General features: G+C 41.4%; 1 protein-coding gene across 1 annotated transcript in view; it reads right to left on the bottom strand.

Annotated features, from left to right (window-relative positions):
• Positions 1–18,634, bottom strand: part of TMEFF1 (transmembrane protein with EGF like and two follistatin like domains 1) — a 126,066-nt gene that overhangs the window by 35,190 nt on the left and 72,242 nt on the right. The window contains exons 3-4 of the mRNA XM_069778782.1: positions 15,704–15,833; positions 7,258–7,284 (exon numbers count right to left, since the gene is read on the bottom strand). Coding sequence (XP_069634883.1) covers positions 7,258–7,284; positions 15,704–15,833 — 157 coding nt within the window. The remainder of the gene's footprint in view (positions 1–7,257; positions 7,285–15,703; positions 15,834–18,634) is intronic.

The following is an 18,634-nucleotide window of genomic DNA, read 5'->3' as shown; positions in this document are numbered from 1 at the left end:
TTGACCACATTGCTGGATTGTATGCAAAAGCAGTATTTAGCAGTGTGGAAGGTCCTGTTCTCTTATCCAACTACCCAGCTGGCTTAGAAGCAAAGCCTGGCCTGGTATAGCCAGGGATCTATACCTGGCTGAAAGTTATTTTCCCTGGCAGTATAGACCACACACTGCAGCTGTAAGCATGCTCCAGCAAAGACACCAGCCTTTGAAGTCTGATTTTGCAAGAAGGGGCATTACAGGTTTACCACAAGGATGCCTGGTCTATTTGTGACTGAGGTGCCTGGAGGAGGGGAGTTCGAAGTTTGATACCCTAATCACAACCCAGCCAAGGTGATATGTTTGCCCAGTGGTTGTGATAAGGATAGCGTGTGCACGTTTAAGCAAAGGGCTTGAGGACATGCACTGTAAGACTCCCTACCACCACTACGCTTGTTATGTGTTAGGTTTTTTTACACATCTGACAACTGTAACTTCTATTTTGCTCCTATGCATATGACGCTGTGGATAATGGTGGGGAAAGCTGGCATACTGTGAGAGCTGGATCAGCTTTTACACCGCAGGACCCTCTGGTTGGAGAACTCAAATACTCATTCACTCCACTGCCTTGCTTCAAATGCAGCTAACTCCATTTTCTCCAAAGGAAGACACAAAAACTTCAGAGTAACCACCAAAGAAATTATGCATGACTAGATGATGGTGGAAAATGGAAAGGACAAGAAAGTCGCCAGACGCCAAGGGAAGTGTCCCACAGTTTCATGAACACACCGAACGCCGTTCTGCAGGCCCTGTTCAGGCCGCATGAGAGGAACCTGCTCTCATTTGCTATCTATCATCTTGCACAAGAGGCAAGAGGAATCTGTCCTTCCGTGCCCCTGGCTCCAGCATCCTTCCGAGCAAGCTCCAGCTCCCCTGAAAACCCTGCTTAGAATAAGTTTTCACCAACAGAAGACCTGAACGTTCAGGCCCTTTGCCTCTGCCTTGCTGAATCTTTGGTGAAAACAGAGTAATTCTTGCAAGTTTTAGTTCAGTGTTAATTTTACCTACAGGGATTAAGATCTCAACAGAAATAAATAGGGCTATTTGAAGCTAAAGTGATAGTCAGTGGCAAGCCATGTGATGGAATCGGCACTTAAATCTTTCTAAGTCGCACACCATTATAGAAATATGCTAAAAGACGTGATGTTACCTCCTATCTAGGGTGTTAATCACCATCAAATTTCTGCAGTCATATTAAAATACATTAAAACAAATCAGTAGCATTATTACAAATTAAAATATTCGAGGTTCTAAACTGTGTCTGTTTATACCTCCCTGACTGTGTGACAATTACTGGATAAGTGTTGTCCCCAGTGAGGGGAAGGAACAGATGGCAGCCTGCTAAAAAGCACATACTGTATATCAATTTATTAATTACTAAATGCAATCTGCTAGACGTTCATCACAAGATACTTTAGCTATTAAATTTCAGAGGGATTAGAAATTCAAAACAAATTATTTTCATAATAATTAACTTAGCTATATGTATTGCAAACATGTTATTTCCTTAGCTTAAAAGCCTGAAATGATTGGGTGCCATCTGTCTAACTACTATTACATCTTTTTTAATATCAAAAGTGCGTTTTGCTTAGGTACATAGATAAATGCTGAACAAAAAGAATAAAAAATTAATGTTATGGGCATGGTAGGATGCTTAGAAATCTTACCCTCGTTGGTTGATTACTAGAGCACAGAACCTGCCTCTTCTAGGACACTGATTTGTCTCTGAGAAGCTGGCTTGAAAAGTCACTACCATTTGTTAACTCTTTGATGGGGTATGTAACACATGCTGATGGTTTTCAACACATCCTCGCAAAGGCCTAACTATATCACAAAGTCAACATCGCAGCTGCCATTTGCTGGCAGTATCAAATAGAGAAAGTAAGGACTATCTGGAGCGAGAGGAAAAAAGGCCTTTACTTGGAGGGACATGGGAAGAACGGCTCAGAAGTGCTCGTTTACCAAAGATGGGACCTGGGAGCTCAGAAGAAATAAGGTTCTCCTTCAAAAGTTATTGCACTATGCCTGGATGCTGGATGGAAAGTAGTACCAAAAAAAGCCTTACGAATAAGGACTGCTGCCAGATGAAACCAAATTATCTTTATCACCAATACCTTTGACTAAAAAAAAAAGGAACCAGCTTTGTCTTCAAAAAGCTTTCCTTTAAGAATCAGTGTTCCCATCTGCAGTGGGCCAAAATTTCTTCTAATAATGTAGGATGTGATTGTAAATCTGAGCAGAATTTAGACCAATGGCTCTGATTGCCCTTTCAGTTGTCTCACTACTAGTTGGGTGTTGTCATGCCAGGATCTTTTTTAGAATATTGACAAGGACAATGGCTTTAACAAAAGACTGAGGTCTTCTGAACATGGAGACTACTTCAGCTAAATGATAGGACTTCTACCTCACTAGGAGTCCTGAATGCCAGCTCTTTTTAGAGTGAGAGGGCAAGAAGATCACTCAGATGACTGCTTCTTTTTAGACCTTCTTAGGCTAGTATCAAGTTGTAAACTTGAGGGGAAAAACCCTATCTGCAAACAGAAAGCACCTTGAAGAAAAAATTGTAAAAGCTCATCCTTAGTCACATTCATATAAACCTACCAAAGTTAATCTTTCTAAGGCTACATTATTGGGTCAGCATAGTTCTTTTTACAGGGAGAAAGAACCTGGCAGGTTCTACCAGAAATAGAAAATTTAAATTCTTGTTAGAAAAAAAGAAAATGTTTCATGCAAGCTAGCAATCTACCTCCTTTATGTACACGTGACAGCCTGAGGATCATTTTTTGTGCCCCAGTCTACCAGTTGTGGAAGTACATCCAGCAGGTCAAATAGTGCTGCAATTTACAACTGGCAGAGACGAACATGGATCTGAGCCTGTAACTTCTCTTTCACCAGTTCTGCCTCAAATTCTAACAAATCACTGTTTAAACAAAGTTGATCAGGAGCTGGTTTTATGACTGTATTCTTCAGAACAGAAAAACTGCAGAATGATTCATATGAGATTACAGAGAAGCCCATGTCTTAAATGCAAATCTAAAGGATCCCACTGTCTTCAGCTGTGACCTCAACTAAGGAACTTTCTTAGGTCTGAGTCCCCACTCTCTGACATTGCTTTCTGTATGGATGAAACATAATGGTAGAGTAATGAGGTTTTTGAAATTTCTCTGATTTCTGAATTAACAATCCATACTCTTAGAACTGGCTTCAGGATACCCATTGCCACAAGTGATCAACAGCTTGGTTTTATAAGTGTAATTTTTATTATGCTAATTGAAGGTTCAGACTTCTGAAATGAGCAAAATGAGTAATTTTATTACAACTCTTTATTAATACTGTGCCATCAGAGCACAGAAAATGGAAATCGTTTATCCAGAATGTCAGAGGGCAACTAGACAATTGTGTCGCCCTTAAAAATTATACTCCTTCATCTCATTCAGGCGTACTGAAAAAATTCTCCCACTCTTAATTCTTTTCCTAAAATCTAGTATCTTTGTAGCAGTAAACATGATTTAGGAGAGAACCTGGATCAGTAGTTCCACGGTCTTTAGCATTTTTGTGGCACATGACAACTTCTAAGGCAAGACATTGTCTGAAATAGTCTTTGAGGAAGAGGACTTCTGTTGATTTTTTAGATTGGTTCTAAATCTGGGGGGTTTTTTGTTTTACATAAAAATGAATGCATTTAACATCATACAGTTTGGGAGTAGGAGGAAAAATCTGCATCAAGTCAAGTTTCAGAATCATTAATGAGCTTGTTCTGCGTCTGGAAAACGAAAAGGAACAGTGTGAACCACTAGCACAAGTCTCAGCTGCATGTGAGGCAAGCAGCTAATTTCAGCAGTGGAGACCGCCACAGGCTGAGCTATAGCAACTGAAGAGCGCAACTTAGACGCTTTCCCAGTACTTTTCTTCACAGTTAAAAATCTACTAGCAAACAGTACATCTCCTGCACAGCGATTGCAATGCTTCCCGAACATATGCAAGCAGCTGCACTCATCCATTCTGTGTGTGCAAGCATCACTGGTGCATACACAATCACACTAATTGTGTGTTTAAGAAACATAGCAAACACTGATTTTGGGATTAAGCTAGCATGTTTGCTCACTTGCTGGCTCTCTCTCACTTATCCTTGCATTTTTCCACTTTCAATGCTGCTTCCAAAAGCAGTAGCTGTACCTTATCCACAGGGCACAGAAGCTCCCCGTGCAATTTGGTTCCCATTTGTGCACCCTTAGCCAAGAGTATCATATTAAACTATCAGGCCTGGGTGATTATTAAAGCTCAGCATATCCTGGCTTCCTCCAAAACAAAATGGGGAAGACTGGGCCGGGAAGGAGCTGTGCTCCAGTCAGTCCTATAGCTGGAATAACCAGGGAGGCAGGACAGTGGTGTGCACCAGGGAGCACATCTACCCTGCAGGTCATCCTCTGCCCGGGTTCCTGCCCTTTCTTCTTGTCTGGATCCCAAACAATACACCTCCCTCCTCAATAGGTTCAGCATTCTTTTAGAAGTTTGGTTTTAATTCTAAATTCCCCTAACTTGTAATAAGTCTTTGATGTTTTTAATGTCTCCTTGTAACACTTTTACAGTTACTAGAATAATGGAACAAAAACAATTCCAGATACAAAAATACCGTGAGTACAAAAATACCCTTGAGTTTTTGGCCAGAGCAGAGTTCAATAATCAAAGCAAGAGTGGATTCCACCCTTTGAAGGATTGATTTCAGGCACAGAAGATGACTCAACATGCTGAAGACTTAGCCAACTGTTCTGCAGAAGTATTACCCAACACCCAGTTTAGTGAGGAAGGTGGACAGGGACAGTACTAATTCAATGTGTCACAAATAGAATAATAGAATTGTTTAGGTTGGAAAAGACCTTTAAGATCATCGAGTCCAACCATCAACCCAACACCACCATGCCCAGTAAACTATGTCCTGAAGTGCCTTGTCTACATGTTTTTTGAATACCTCCAGGGATGGTGACACCATCACTTCCCTGGGCAGCCTGTTCCAATGCCTGACAACCCTTTCAGTAAAGAAATTTTTCCTAATATCCAATCTAAACCTCCCCTGGCGCAACTTGAGGCCATTTCCTCTCATCCTAAATACCTAGATGTATCCAAAAAAAGTAATGTGCCAAGCAGGATTTCAAATTTCTCGTTGTCTAAAATATTTTTTCTATCTTAAATTAAGAACTAAACCCAACTGTTTTAATACTGAACAGAAATGGGAACACTTCAGTTGGCCCAAAGGCATTCAGGAGAAAGCCAAATAAATGAAGGGCTAACATCACAAAACTGCTGGAGGAGGTAGTGGGTATGTTGTCCCTTCTTTATTCAATACCCAGGCAGTACAGATACTCACCTGGGGCCAAGGGACCCAGATTCAATTCTTTCCGCCCGAAGTGAACTAAACCTACATATTCCACCTCCCAAGACAACGCACTAACCACCGCTACAAGGTAGCGTGGAGGGACCACCAAATCTCCTCAACCAATACCATTCGGTTTTGCACAAATAATTAAAATTCATTGGCACCCTGAGTCACAGCTAACAAAGCCTTTCCATAGCATGCATCCTTCCTCCTGCTCCCTTTGTCCCAGGCTCAATGAATATTTCAGGTGAGAACAAAAACAACAGCAATGATAAAGGGAGACCCATTTTGGACCTCTCTTACCAAGAGACTGTGGACCTGGGTTCACTCTCCTGCCCCAAATCAAAAAATGAGTATATTTCAATGTGGACCTTTCACCTCTTCAACGAGCAACCTAACCAACAAAATGAAGCATGTTCTGGTCTCCTTTTCTCCAAACTGTTCATAAAATTACACAAAGAATCCCCACATCTGTCAGTCAGCTGCCAATCCCTTCCAGACCAACACAGTAACATTTACAAGGGACTTTAATGAGGATTTTTGTATCCAGCTGGGAAATACTGAAAAAAAAATAAATAATCCCAACAGCATTCAAACGTTTCTAAAACTGTTGCAAAAATAAAAGTCAGACATGGACTAAATTACTGTCATCTGTCTCTTATAAGAGCTGCATAGCAGTACTGAGGCAAGCAACGCTCGGCTTGCAGAGAGCAGCTGTAGTGGAATAACAGGCTTGGTAACGAAGGGGGAAGGAGAAGCAAACAGGGCTGGGGAAAGAGCGTGATGCAATCTCAGGAAGAAGAGCTTCAGAAAAGAGCCACCAGTGAAGGTAAGAAGAGGCAGTGTTTGAGCAGAGAATTGTTCCTTCAGACACTGCTCCAAAAGGAAACAGAGATGAGAATGGCCATGTGCTAGCAGCAGCCCAGGAATTTACTGATAGCATCTTATTAAAGGGGAGGGAAATGCCTCCCCTTCACTCTATACAGGAAAAAAGAGGGAGCTAGCTCCTGATTTTGGGAAGTTAACCGTTATGTTTAGCTACACAGCGATGCCATTGATCGTTTTCCACAAAAGCACATTTTCATGTAGCTATACAAGATTTCCTCTATTTCAAAACTCAGTCCCATCAGTATGAACTGCAACACTTAATACAAGCACAGCCTAAAAGCAAAACAGCTTTTCTGTGTCTGTATATATCTATACCCCACATTTTTCATTCTATATGTATTCTTGCTAGTAGTATCAAAGATAGAATTAAGGTAAAATTACTTTTTTTTTTTAATCCTTCGGAGAAGGTTAAGATGTGTTCAAAGACAGGAACACCTCTACTAGTACCAGCTGTGCTACATCCCCTCTTTGAATATACAGCTTTGAACAGAAACACATGAAATATTTGATAAAAACAGACACTATAATGCAATCGTTATACATTTTATATCTTTTAGGCAACATGTTTGCCCAAGGATAAAGTAATAACTAGGCATTGTAGACACTAAGGAAATGAATGCAAGAAAAAAAAAGGTAAGAAATTTATTGTGGATGGACATTTCCAGGAGCGAAATACAGGTGAAATAGGGATCTAAATATTACACTATGTTGCTGGCAACAAATGAAAAATTATATAGGACAAATCTGAAAGAACAACATTGGTCAAATGCACACTACAATCTATTCCTATACCAATACTGTTCTGAGATGGTCAGATAACACTGCAATGTTAAAGCTTATTTTTAAGTTGTCATAATTTTTCCTTAATTGATGTGGTATACAGCAACCACATACACAAAACTGACACACTTATAGTCAAAAAGAAAGACCAAAAGCAAATATAACTGGGGTTTGGTACTCACCTCCTTCTCCTGACCCAGAGCCATTATCTGAAAAAGAAACAGAGGGGGAGAAAAAAAAGAAAGCAAATGAAAATATTGCTCCAGGAGCAGCTGTTTGTTCAGGAACTTGTCACTGTAAAACATTACACAGGTGTTACATTTTATGAGCCAGGTGTAAAAACAAACATCCCACATAAAGCCTGGCATCCTTTAATACAGTTTGTCCATGCTTACTGTGCCCTCCTCTCTCTCTCCCCTGTCAAGATATTTTTACCCAAGGAACAGCATCATTCAATAATGAAAACTAAATTGCTTTCTTACCCTTTTTTCAACTGTTAGACATTCAAATTTGATGATGTCCTAAAGAGATGAGGAGTACAGAGTCTGATTTTTGGAATATATATTATTTTTTTTTACCCTTTGGGCCTGGAAGTGGTACATGAAGGAGGAATATATAAATCACCCAACTGCAGAAGTATCTCTGAAGACAACTAGTCCTCAAAGTAAAGTTGGCTTAAGTCATCTAACAACAAAATAGCTCCTCTCAGCTGAGTCAATCACTTCGTTTAAGGATGCTCTAATGGCATAGTTATTTCACTGACATTAGACTGACTGGATTAGCATCTGATGAGTGACAGCTCGTGGCTGCATCCCCTTTGCATTAGCAGTTCAAGCGTCAACAGGAGTTGAGCTTCCTCACCACCCCAGGCCAACTAACTCCACTTCAGAGCATTATGGAGCTGGTTAGGGATTTTGTACAGGGATGTGCATCCCGCTGGGCAGCGCTCTGCACAGCATCTTCACCTAGCATGGCAGTAAAGACAAGCCTTTTAAACACATGTCCTGAGTCACAAACCTCCCTCGGTCTTTCTTGCTCAAAGGAGGTGGAGAGGCAAGGATGGGATGGCAACTACCGTCAGTGAATTGCTCCCCACGCCCGTTAGCTCAGCTTCTCTGGAGGATGAGGAGAAGAGCAGAGCGCACACTCTGCTCATCCCACACCTCTCCTTTCATGCCTGCTTTGATGATAGAGAAGGCAGCTGAATTTATTTCCGCAAATCCGAAAGAAGGAGACCAGACGGAGGGAGGAGCGGCGTTCTTACTTCCACGTATGAGCTCATTGTTCGCATCAGAGGAAAAACCAAACCATCCATTTGCTCAGTTCCCTCCCCCCTTTTCTTTCAGTAGCTATATTTCTAAGAATAATTCCCTCTAGTGTGTGGATGAAAGTGTGAAATTCCACGTTACTGGGTCACTTCACACATTAAAAATAATCTCCTGTCACATGGAGTATCAGGAATAGAGAGGTTTTTTTCCTCCGCCTAAATTTTCCTTTCTTTCCTCCTATACCACTGTTCCATGTCTAATAGACTGAGCTTATTACCTTACAGAAATGAACGCAAAAACAGAAGGGCTCTTGTTCCATGAAGAGTGACCCACTTTACTGACAAAGCAGACAATCCCATATGAAATCACTGAGAAATACGCCTTATGATGTGGTATTTCTTCATTAAGAAATTTGGAGGCGTATAGTTTACTTATATGAGGTAAGTATATAGGCTTATTTGTACTGGTGAAATTGTGTCATAAGCTGTTCTGGGGGAGAGAAGGCTGACATACAAACATGAGCAAGTTTGACATGTAATTCCTATAAAAAACAAAGGCTAAAATGTCTCAAAGAAACTTGACTTGATCCATGTTTTTATTTCCAACTCTCACCCTCCAACTGCTTTCCTCTGTGCATTCAGCTCTAAGGGGAGAAACGCCACTCAGCTCCAGCACGAGGGGCTCCAGTTATGCCACGAGGGGCACATGCTGGGTGGCAGGGGAGGTACCATCACATAGACAGTACGAGCTGTAACGAGAGAGCCATGTAAACGATAGAGTTGATGCTCAGACCGCCCGCCTCTATAGATCATTGGGCTGATATACATAAAGTCCACAGGCAACCCTGTCCCACTTGGCAGGGCATCATAGTAACAGGACAGATGCACTCCCACTTCTCTGGGCTTTCAGATTCTCAAGAAACCATTAAAAAAAAAAAAAAAAAAAGAGCGTCATCCTCTACAACACCACATCATTTTCAACTTTTCACTGGGAGCTCATGCCTCCCCTCTGAGCCTGGGAGCTATGCTAGGACTTTTGTCTCCAGGGTAACCATGCTAAACTAAGCCCGTGTTCCTTGCTTTTTTCTGAGCCTTGGCTAGATTTTCCCAAGCAGCTGCTACTTAAAAAAGTAGCATTTTTTTGCAAGCTTACTTGGACAAGCAGCCTGCTCTTTTCAGGATTTCCAAAAGTGGTCTCCGTGCACCAAGACCTGGCAAGAAAGATGCTAAAACAAGTGAGGAAGCTGGACAGAAACAGCATCCCCCCCAGTCAGAGGTCAGTAATTAGAGAGTGAGTGATTGACTTCTCTCTTTACTTAAGCCACCCTTCTCCAAACAGGCTTGTAAAAATATGCTTATACACAAATGTACAGGCTTCTGCTGTGAGCGGCTCTTATCCGTGAAGGAGTTTCTGGATAAAATACATAAAGAAGCATTTGGATCAGACACAGCATCTGAATGCTGTAAGCAACAGACTGCAGTCAGAATCCCCCCCCCTTTTTTTTGTTCTCTCTGAACAGGAGCCATTTCTGTACCATGGGTCTGCTTTGGTGCAGAGGCAGAAGGTACACTCTTCAAACCCAAAAAAGCCTGCAGCCTTTCTCATTCAGGAGGGATGGCTTTTAACTCAAACTAGCATTAAAATTGAGCCATTCAGGGCCAACAGCTCCAAACTGCTAAGTACAAACAGGAAGACAAACAGTTCACTGCCAAATTTTAAGTAAGCGGACCCTTCCATTTGATTCACATGGGCCAGGTGATCCAGTGGGCACCTCCAGAGTAAACCTATCTGATCCTGCTCCCAGAGTGGCAGGCAAAGAAACAAAAACACCGCACCTTTTTTGGATCTGTGTAAGAAACAGATCAGCAGCTATTCAGTCGTGGGCAAAACAGAACTCCTCTTGACACATCAAAGATAAAACTGCACACCGTTCTCCAGGAAACAAAGCCAAAAAATGATGTATTTGCAGAATTTAAGTATCACAAGGCTTAGCTGACAGCTGAGAAGGGATTTCCAGCATCTGAACTTCGGCACCCAAGAGTTATTATACTCTTTATACCCAAGTCCTGGAATTTCCCCTAAAGCTTTTGGGATACAGCTGTGGTTTTTTTAGTACAAAGACCGTATGTGCCACTTCTTTGCATTAAGCAGAAATTAGTCTTCCCACACCCGCACTCCATAAACTTCACTGAGCAAATCCTGGATAACATTGACTCTTTTATTCAATTGTCTTTGGTTACTCATCTTATGAGACAGAGCTGGAAGACAGAAAGGGCAGCTGCTATCTCAACTCCTAGTTCCCTGTTAGCCTGGATTTCCCAGTTAACAGAGCCAACAAAGCAGTCCTCTCCATCGTGAGACAGCGCAAGCTTGCTGCGGCTTAACCCTAGGTATGCAAGAGTGCCTCTAAGTAAAGACTGGATAAAATTATCAAGACCTTGCTACCAAAGAAGACCAACCTGATCCACAGTTGCCAGCAGACATGGCAATGAGAGCACTATTACATTGCTCGGTGGGAGCTTTTAACTTCCCCTTTCCTCAGCATGGTGCAATTCTCCATCAGCTCCTGCAGCAGCAGCACAGGCCTCAAAATCTCCAAGCAGCAGCGCAAGGACCAGCGTTTCGGAAGCGATCCAAAACTCGCACAGCCCATTTCAAGCCACCAGCCAGAGCAAAAACCAAAGCAAGCTCCAACTTCCCGCTGATGGCAATGGAGCAGAGCTCATGTCGCTGCACAAAAGCGGTTTGTGAAGGAGCATGCCAGCTCAGCCACCCCAGTGCTCCCAGCAGCAACAGTTCAGTTCTAGTTCTAGTTCTAGTTCTAGTTCTAGTTCTAGTTCTGCTCCTGCTCCTGCTCCTGCTCCTGCTCCTGCTCCTGCTCCTGCTCCTGCTCCTGCTCCTGCTCCATTTGTATCCCCACCCTCCAAAAGCAGAGCTGCCTGCTAGCAGTTACCCTTGATTTCAATATGCCAGCAGGGGCTTTTGGGGCGGAATGCTGACAAGCCTAATTGCCAGCAGCTGCGAGGCCTCTGGCTGCTGGAGATAGGCTTTTAACCTCTGCATTGCCAGGCTGTGCGTAGGGAATGTCCATTTGCCTTGACATCTACAGGGGAAAACTGGTTGCTATCACTTGATCCTGGTAGCCATTTCCTGCTTAATCATGCCATGCAAAAAAAAAAAGTACACAAAATTTAGTATTAAATGTGTGTGGATAAGCCTATTTCTTTGCTTCCAAAACATTTCCTAATGACAGAACGGTGATGCTGTGCTGTCACAAACCCTCCTCGCAGGCTGGAGAGGAAAGCTCCTGTACTGCACTGAATCTGGGAGTAAGGGTCTTGGTCAGCTCTCAGAATGAATAAATGTTTCTACAGCAGGTTTTCAGGTTTGTTATGGCTTTCTTGCAAGAGCATAAAGAGTTATTTTCACACTTAATCTAGAAGTGAGTTGCCTAGAATTTCTTCCTTAACTCCCTCAAAAGGATTAAAATGAGCTTATTATATTTCTTTTCAGGACAATGTGTGCATCTAATTATGCTTCACTGTAAGCCTCCCACACAAAAAAAAACCCCAAAACGTTTACTGTAAAAACCTGTGCATTCAAATTTAGGGTAAGATTTTGATTACTTCAGACTGAAGAACACTAAGTTAAAGCCACTCCTAAGAGAATAATTCCTTAAATCTAACAGAGATATAGGGTTTGTTTCTAGTTCTGCAAATAGCCTTTTTTTTTTTCCCTTAGAAATCCCAACAGCAAGCAGTGGACTGTGCCTTCCAAAAATATACAGTACACTGAGAATCTGTAAGTACAATATATCAACTACATCATTGTGTGGTTACATTTTCTTGTGCATATAATATAAATCTGGCAGTAGTCAAAGTCATGGCTCTGCATGTGGGCTAACAGGAACACACATTCTTAGAAATGAATTGTTAAGGTGTATTTCTTATTTACTAAATTAATTTATTTTATTTAAACTGATAGAAGACAATAAATTCACCAACAAAAGGAGGCAGAAGAAATCAAGGGACTTGGTGACACTCCTCCTCGCTCTGAGCACCGTGACCTCCCTCCCTTCCTGGTTTCTTAAATCTGGTTAGCAAGCCAGTTCCGGATAACCTCTGGTAGACGATGGCATACCATGAATGAATTTTAGTGTAATGTCACCCTTTATGAACTGATCAAGTCCTGGTGTAGATCCTGCCATGTCCCCCTGCCCTGCTGGCTGGTCCTGCTTCTGCATTTGGTTCTGGGCTGAACTGCAAACAGGCAACTCATAAGGGTAAGAAATAAATTAAAAAAAAAAAAAAAAGAAAAAGGCTGGGACAGCACACTTGTTCACAGTATAATCCCACAGAGCAAGGAGGAGAAGCTGTGGAAGATGGTAAGTACTACTAGCAAAAACTTTGCTTTGCAGCCCTGTTCATCTCCAACCAGTCACGGACCGAATGACTCCTTTATGAATGCAAAAGGCCAGGTTAGGTGTAGGCCAAAATTGTATATAGTTTGATTTGACCCATCGTTTCTCAAAGGTGTATTAAGGTACTAGGCAAAGAGAACACTAAAGCTGCATTTCACTCATTTTCCTAGTTTCTCTGTATATTGCAACATGGGGCTACATGCATTGTCTAAAACCCACAGACCCTCGTCATCCACACCTTGTGCCAGGGGTAATTAGGCACAGAAACACCTCTGTAAACCCAGATATTTGAAAAAACCCCAATGTCCCTTCACTGAAAAATGGGCTTTGGCAATGTTAAGACCTGTATATGCAGTCCTGAAAACTTCAGCCACACCTCTCTTACATTTCTCTAAAACACAATCTTTAATGTCAAAACTTTCATTTTGTTCATTCCTAAAGCACCTATGATTGACTCTTTTTTTTAACGTTGCTTATTTTAGGATCTTGCAACTCTGACAGCACTTGGACAAAGGGAATAAATATATAAATATGCTGCTAAATCACCCATGACAATAAAAATTTAATCAAAATGTTACCTGCCAAGAAATAGGTCTGACTAAATCACTCAGTATAGTCTGTTCCAGTGCTGTAGCTTCAGAGGGTATCAATCGCTGGCAAACAGGAAGTATTTCATTCTTCTACGAGATTCAGAGGTCTGACGTACTTTAAATATTAAATAGTTGTTACAACACTATGGGGGAATTTTGTCCTATTGGCTTAGGTGCATCCCACCAGGATGAAGCTTTGCTTTGAAAAACTGAAATTCTGATAGGAAACCAGTGAATCTATACTTAGCTCCCAATGATGTCCCAGAACAAAGCATTTTATAGCAAATTCAGAGGCACTTGGTGAAAATTAATAGGGGTCTATAAAGGATTTTTTAATTTGGGCATTTGATTCTCCTTATATATGTGTTACAGATCAAGAGTACAAATATATTGACTTCTTGATGACCCATGATACCAGGCAGGGCATGGAGAAGTTCCAGGTGATGGCTTTTATCATCCAATATTCTCACACCAATCAGAGCGCGTCAGACACTTGGGGAGCAGCAGGTACCGTTCTGGTAGAGCTCCGTCAAAGCACTTTAAATTGCAGCAGTGTAAATGCAGTATGCAGCCTGAATCACATCCTCAGTTTCAGAAATGTGTTTTCAGTACTTTCTGGTCAATTGTGTCTCAGCACATGTCTTGATCTATTACACTAAGTGCTAAAAATTATGCTGCGTTTCCTGGGTTTTATGTAGGACTTAAAGAAAAGGAAGGTTAAAAAAAAATCCCAGACTAGCTGAGTAACGTAGTAATTAGGTGCCAGCAACCTGAGGCTGAGAAGAGTCAATTTTTCGTTTCGAAATGTCTTTTTCTTAGTAGGGTAGAACGCATATAAAAAGAAACATTTTTCTTTGTTGTTCCCAAAACCTTATCCTAATATTTCAGTTTCATGAGGGAAAGAACATTCCATGCTGTGAGTCTCTTTCTTAAAATAATTTGGGCATGAAATTAAAAAAAAAATTTACTTATACAACCTCAGTTCAAACCTTCATACTTCTTGGGTGCTGTTAGAAGAATATGTGAGTGCTCCAAAACTGTAATGCATTTTTTTTCTATTTCTGCAGTATCTGGAGATAATTTACAGGTGGGAGATTGGGAAAGAAGGTAGATTCAGTCATCTGCCTGAGGTTTGCTGGAATTATGCAGCTGAGCTGGGCATAAACCGCAGGTTTCCTTCAGTATTAGGACCGACATCATAGATTGTTTTGGACCTTAGTAAGCAACCCCAAATCTCAGTATAGGTCTTTGCTGCAGTCAAAGGCATTAGAGCAGTTCGTGTAAAACGCAGCCATGCTGCATTTAAACGAGGTAGCTCTGGGGGTGGCAGCAGCAAGGACTTGGCCTAGGTACACTGGCCATATATTTACCCTAATTTCCAGATAGGATGTCGCAACTGCCAGTGAGTTCCAGGCTGCTACCTCTAAATTGTCATCAATAATTAGACTAGCCAACATAAAGCTAGCTAGGAGTGTGCGCCTGACCCGTAGCCACATTTTTGGCTGCCACATAGGTGTAACCTTGCTTAGGTTACATACAACTATTGTGTATCAAAAGATAAGGGATGTCCCACAACTTAAATTTTTTGGTGTGTTATTTAGGTACCAAAGAATGCAGTTGTTGATGCTACAGAGTCATTTAATTTAATTCTGAGAAAGGCAGCCATGTGTCTGGTCTCACCAACTTTGAATCTGTCCAGAGGTTCAGAAGACCTCTGGTGGCTAACGTTTCTGTGTCCAAGAGCATGCTGCAATATTCAAGACAGTAAAAGCCTGTCCCATGTATTTTAAGCGTGTGGAAAAATCTGTGTTTTAAGTGTGTGGAAAGACAGAAAAGGCCACTCCATTAGAAATGTGAGGTAAAATGATTTTGTAAGAGTTATGCATACCTTCAATGTAATGACCCAAAGTGTAGTCAAAGACGATGCCTTGGATACAGGTAGCGTGCCAGTCATGATGATCAGTGTCACATGCTGGATGTCACACTAATCCTGTACATCCAAAAAATGAGTCCTAAAGAACTGGCTAATTTGGAGTCTGCTCCACATTTATTGTAAGCCTTTTGATGAATATCAAGGCTCCTCTATACATACAACAGAAGCATTCACAAACTGTTTTCTCAGAAAAGTATTTCTACTTTTAATGTTTATTTATTAACCTGTTAGCATATCAGAAGATATATCAGATTTCTTCTCTATAAAAATATTCCATTGCTGAAGGGGACTCTGGGTTTCCAGATTATTTCATTCTATGAAAAGCATGAAAATTAAAATCTCTGGAATTAAGGGCAAAACTAAAGAGCTAACCATATAACATCATTCATTAGTGACACAAAGTGATGTTTTACATACCAGAATAACAAGGTCCTCTTGATACCACTGCTATCTCTTTCTGATGCTTGCAAGCAGCTCTCCTGAGGAAGCATTCATTTTGGTAAGTGTCTCCGTTTGATCCACAAACAGGAATATAGTTTGTGTGACACTGAAAAAGAAATTATAAAGTAACTCAGTCATACCAAATGATGTGATTAATCTCAACTGCATATTAATATAGAGGAAGATAGTTGTGTAAATATGAATTACTAGCTGTAACTTATAACCCTGTTCATTAAAGGAAGATTTAAAATATATTAGTTTCTCAATATCACTGTATGTATTCCTTTTGGATCACTGAAATAATAGTCCAACTCCGTACGGGCTGAACATAGGAATTCAGTAGGAAAGATTAAAAGAAAAAAATAACTATGGTGGGACTTAGAAATGGCTAGGGGGAATATGACAAGTATCTAGAAGTATTAGAAGGATAAACACTGAGGAAGGAGAAAAATTCTTCAAGATAATACAAGAATGTATGACTCTGCACAGGGGGATGAAACTGAGCAAAGGAAAATTTAAGGTGAACAGTGCTTAAGGGGAGATTTGCTGATCTTCTGGGTCATAGGCTGATCTTTCAAGGCAGATGGAAAACAGTCACCATCCCCATTAAATTCATGATCATCATGAGTCTGTTTTACTTGGTCAACAACTATAATAACGCTTTTGTATTACTATACTGAAAAATTTTAGCTCAAAGTCCGTAGCATTGGTACATTTAATAAAAAGAAAGGAAGAAAGGAAAATTTATCATTCAGAATGGCTTTGGCAGGAGTAGCCTGTATTTTGCTATTTTCTTACATTCTAAGAAAGATGGATTATATACCCCTTGTACGTATAATGTGCATTAAAACGCTGGGAAACCCCCTGAGACCACCAATCTGTCTAACACCTGCGAGTGCTGCACTGCTCTCTGCTGAACGGGAGATCCAAACCCCACTTCACTGCGTGGAAAAGGAGATGTTGCCCTGTTTGGGGCTGCAATGGTAACTTTAATTCTGGACACCTTTTGGACCTTCAAAACCCCAAGGCAAAAAAAACAACAAGAAGCAGTGAACAAATACACACACTAGCCACAAATTTCTTGACCATATAAAGTGTATGATTAAACTGGTATAGTTCAACCAGTGAGAGTTCACACAGAAATTGCAACATTAGTTAAGTTAAACTGCTCCAAAAGGACAAGAGTTTCTTCTCCAGATTCCAAATTACAGTCTCTGCCACAAGAGTTTCTTTGTGCTTTGGCATACACAAACCTCAAAATACTCAATCCTTAAAACATAATTTTGAAGGGAATTATCCTCCTTCCTTTGTCATCCTGCCATAGATGACCAACTGAGAATGAACTAAGCACACATGGACAGAAATAAATCATGCTGCCAGCTCTGAAAATTATTTCTAACAGTTTTGTAATACTTTCCCATAGTGAGGACCTCTCAGACATTCAGCCACAGCCATCAGTCCTGTCACATCTCATACTGAACTGTCACATCTAGGGAATAATTAAACAGGCAACTCTTGAGGGGGACAATACTTTCCAATAGATAATTCTCTGTTCAATCTTAAAGTTGCTGTGTGATGTTTTAAAGTTGCAGGTTTCTCTCCAGAAGATAGAAAATGAGAGGCAAAGTGATTCTTTTATTACAGTTTGGTAAGACTTTAGGAATTTCGTACAGTACAGCCAAAAGTTCTCATGTAAACATCCTTTAGGATTTTTCTTGTGAGGAAGTCCTCTAACAGCTCAAATGACCAAAAGGGAGAACATCTCTTCACGGACGGGATCTGCTCTGCACAGTGTGCCGTGGGAAAATCCATCCAGGCTCCATCCGATGCTGAATGATTGCGGGGTGCCCAGCATCTGAGGGATGTAAGGTTTACTCACTATCTATATTCCTTTTCCTATTCTATCTTATTAAAGCAGCTACCTTACTAAACCATTTCTTGTCAAGCCTTTCTTACTGAGATCGAAAAAGAGCCTCACACCAGCTCTCTCTCACGTCCCTCCCTGCACCGGTCCATAATACACTCGCTAGGTGTTAATCAGTTTTTAACTTGGGTTCTGTAAAACACCATCCAAATTACAGCAAAATACCTTTCCAAAATTTTGGTGAACATGTGTTATCCCCCACCTGCCTTATAATGAACAGCGAGTTATCCTTTTTTTCCTGGCTAGGCCTGAAGAAAGTCAGGATATCATCAAGGTCACTGCAAGCAGAGCACAACCGAATCCCTCAGTGCCTCTCCTACGGTCTAATTTGTAAATCTGATTCTGGGGAATCAAACTTTGGAATCTCGCTTTATGACTTGGCAAAAGACAGCGAAAGCCTACAAGGTGTTCAGAGAGGTCGCGGCCTGCAGAGCTCTTGCTGCCACCACATTAGAGCTGTGTCAATGACAACACTGAAGTTTGGCAGCCAGTCGTCTCCAAAGGGGATCCTAGGAGGAAAAACCTATGACTCATTAATATTTAAAGTTTCAGAAGACCAAACAGTTGAGAAATGCTGCCAGGCCAGGAGTGGTGGCAGATAAGGAGGAGGAGGAAGGAGCGGTGATGCCTGGGAAGGAACTGCGATCTCTGGGTGTTTTCCAAAATCTGCAGGATGGTTTGTGTCAGCCTTGGCCTTAGTTCAGGGGTGGCGGCGAATAGCCGTGCCCCTCTGTTCCCCAAAACGCCCTGCTGTCAGGCAGCCAGGGGAGCCGTGGGCTGTAGCCTCAGACCCAGGGCCAGTCCCCTTCCAGCAGGAAAATCCTCACCTGACCAGCACCTGGACCCGAGACCATTTTAATTAGGCAATTCTCTTGCTAGCCTGCATTTTTCTAAAAACCTGCAGTTTTAAGAGTGGAAGAAATGCCTTGCTGGCTGGGACCAGTGGTGCATTTATCCACGCGCTCTGTTCCAGCTATGGGGAA

This window comes from Haliaeetus albicilla, chromosome 3, assembly GCF_947461875.1.
Source record: "Haliaeetus albicilla chromosome 3, bHalAlb1.1, whole genome shotgun sequence".
NCBI classification, from domain to species: domain Eukaryota; kingdom Metazoa; phylum Chordata; class Aves; order Accipitriformes; family Accipitridae; genus Haliaeetus; species Haliaeetus albicilla.
Note: the sequence above shows the minus strand (reverse complement) of the source record. Positions and strands in the feature narration are given on the sequence as shown.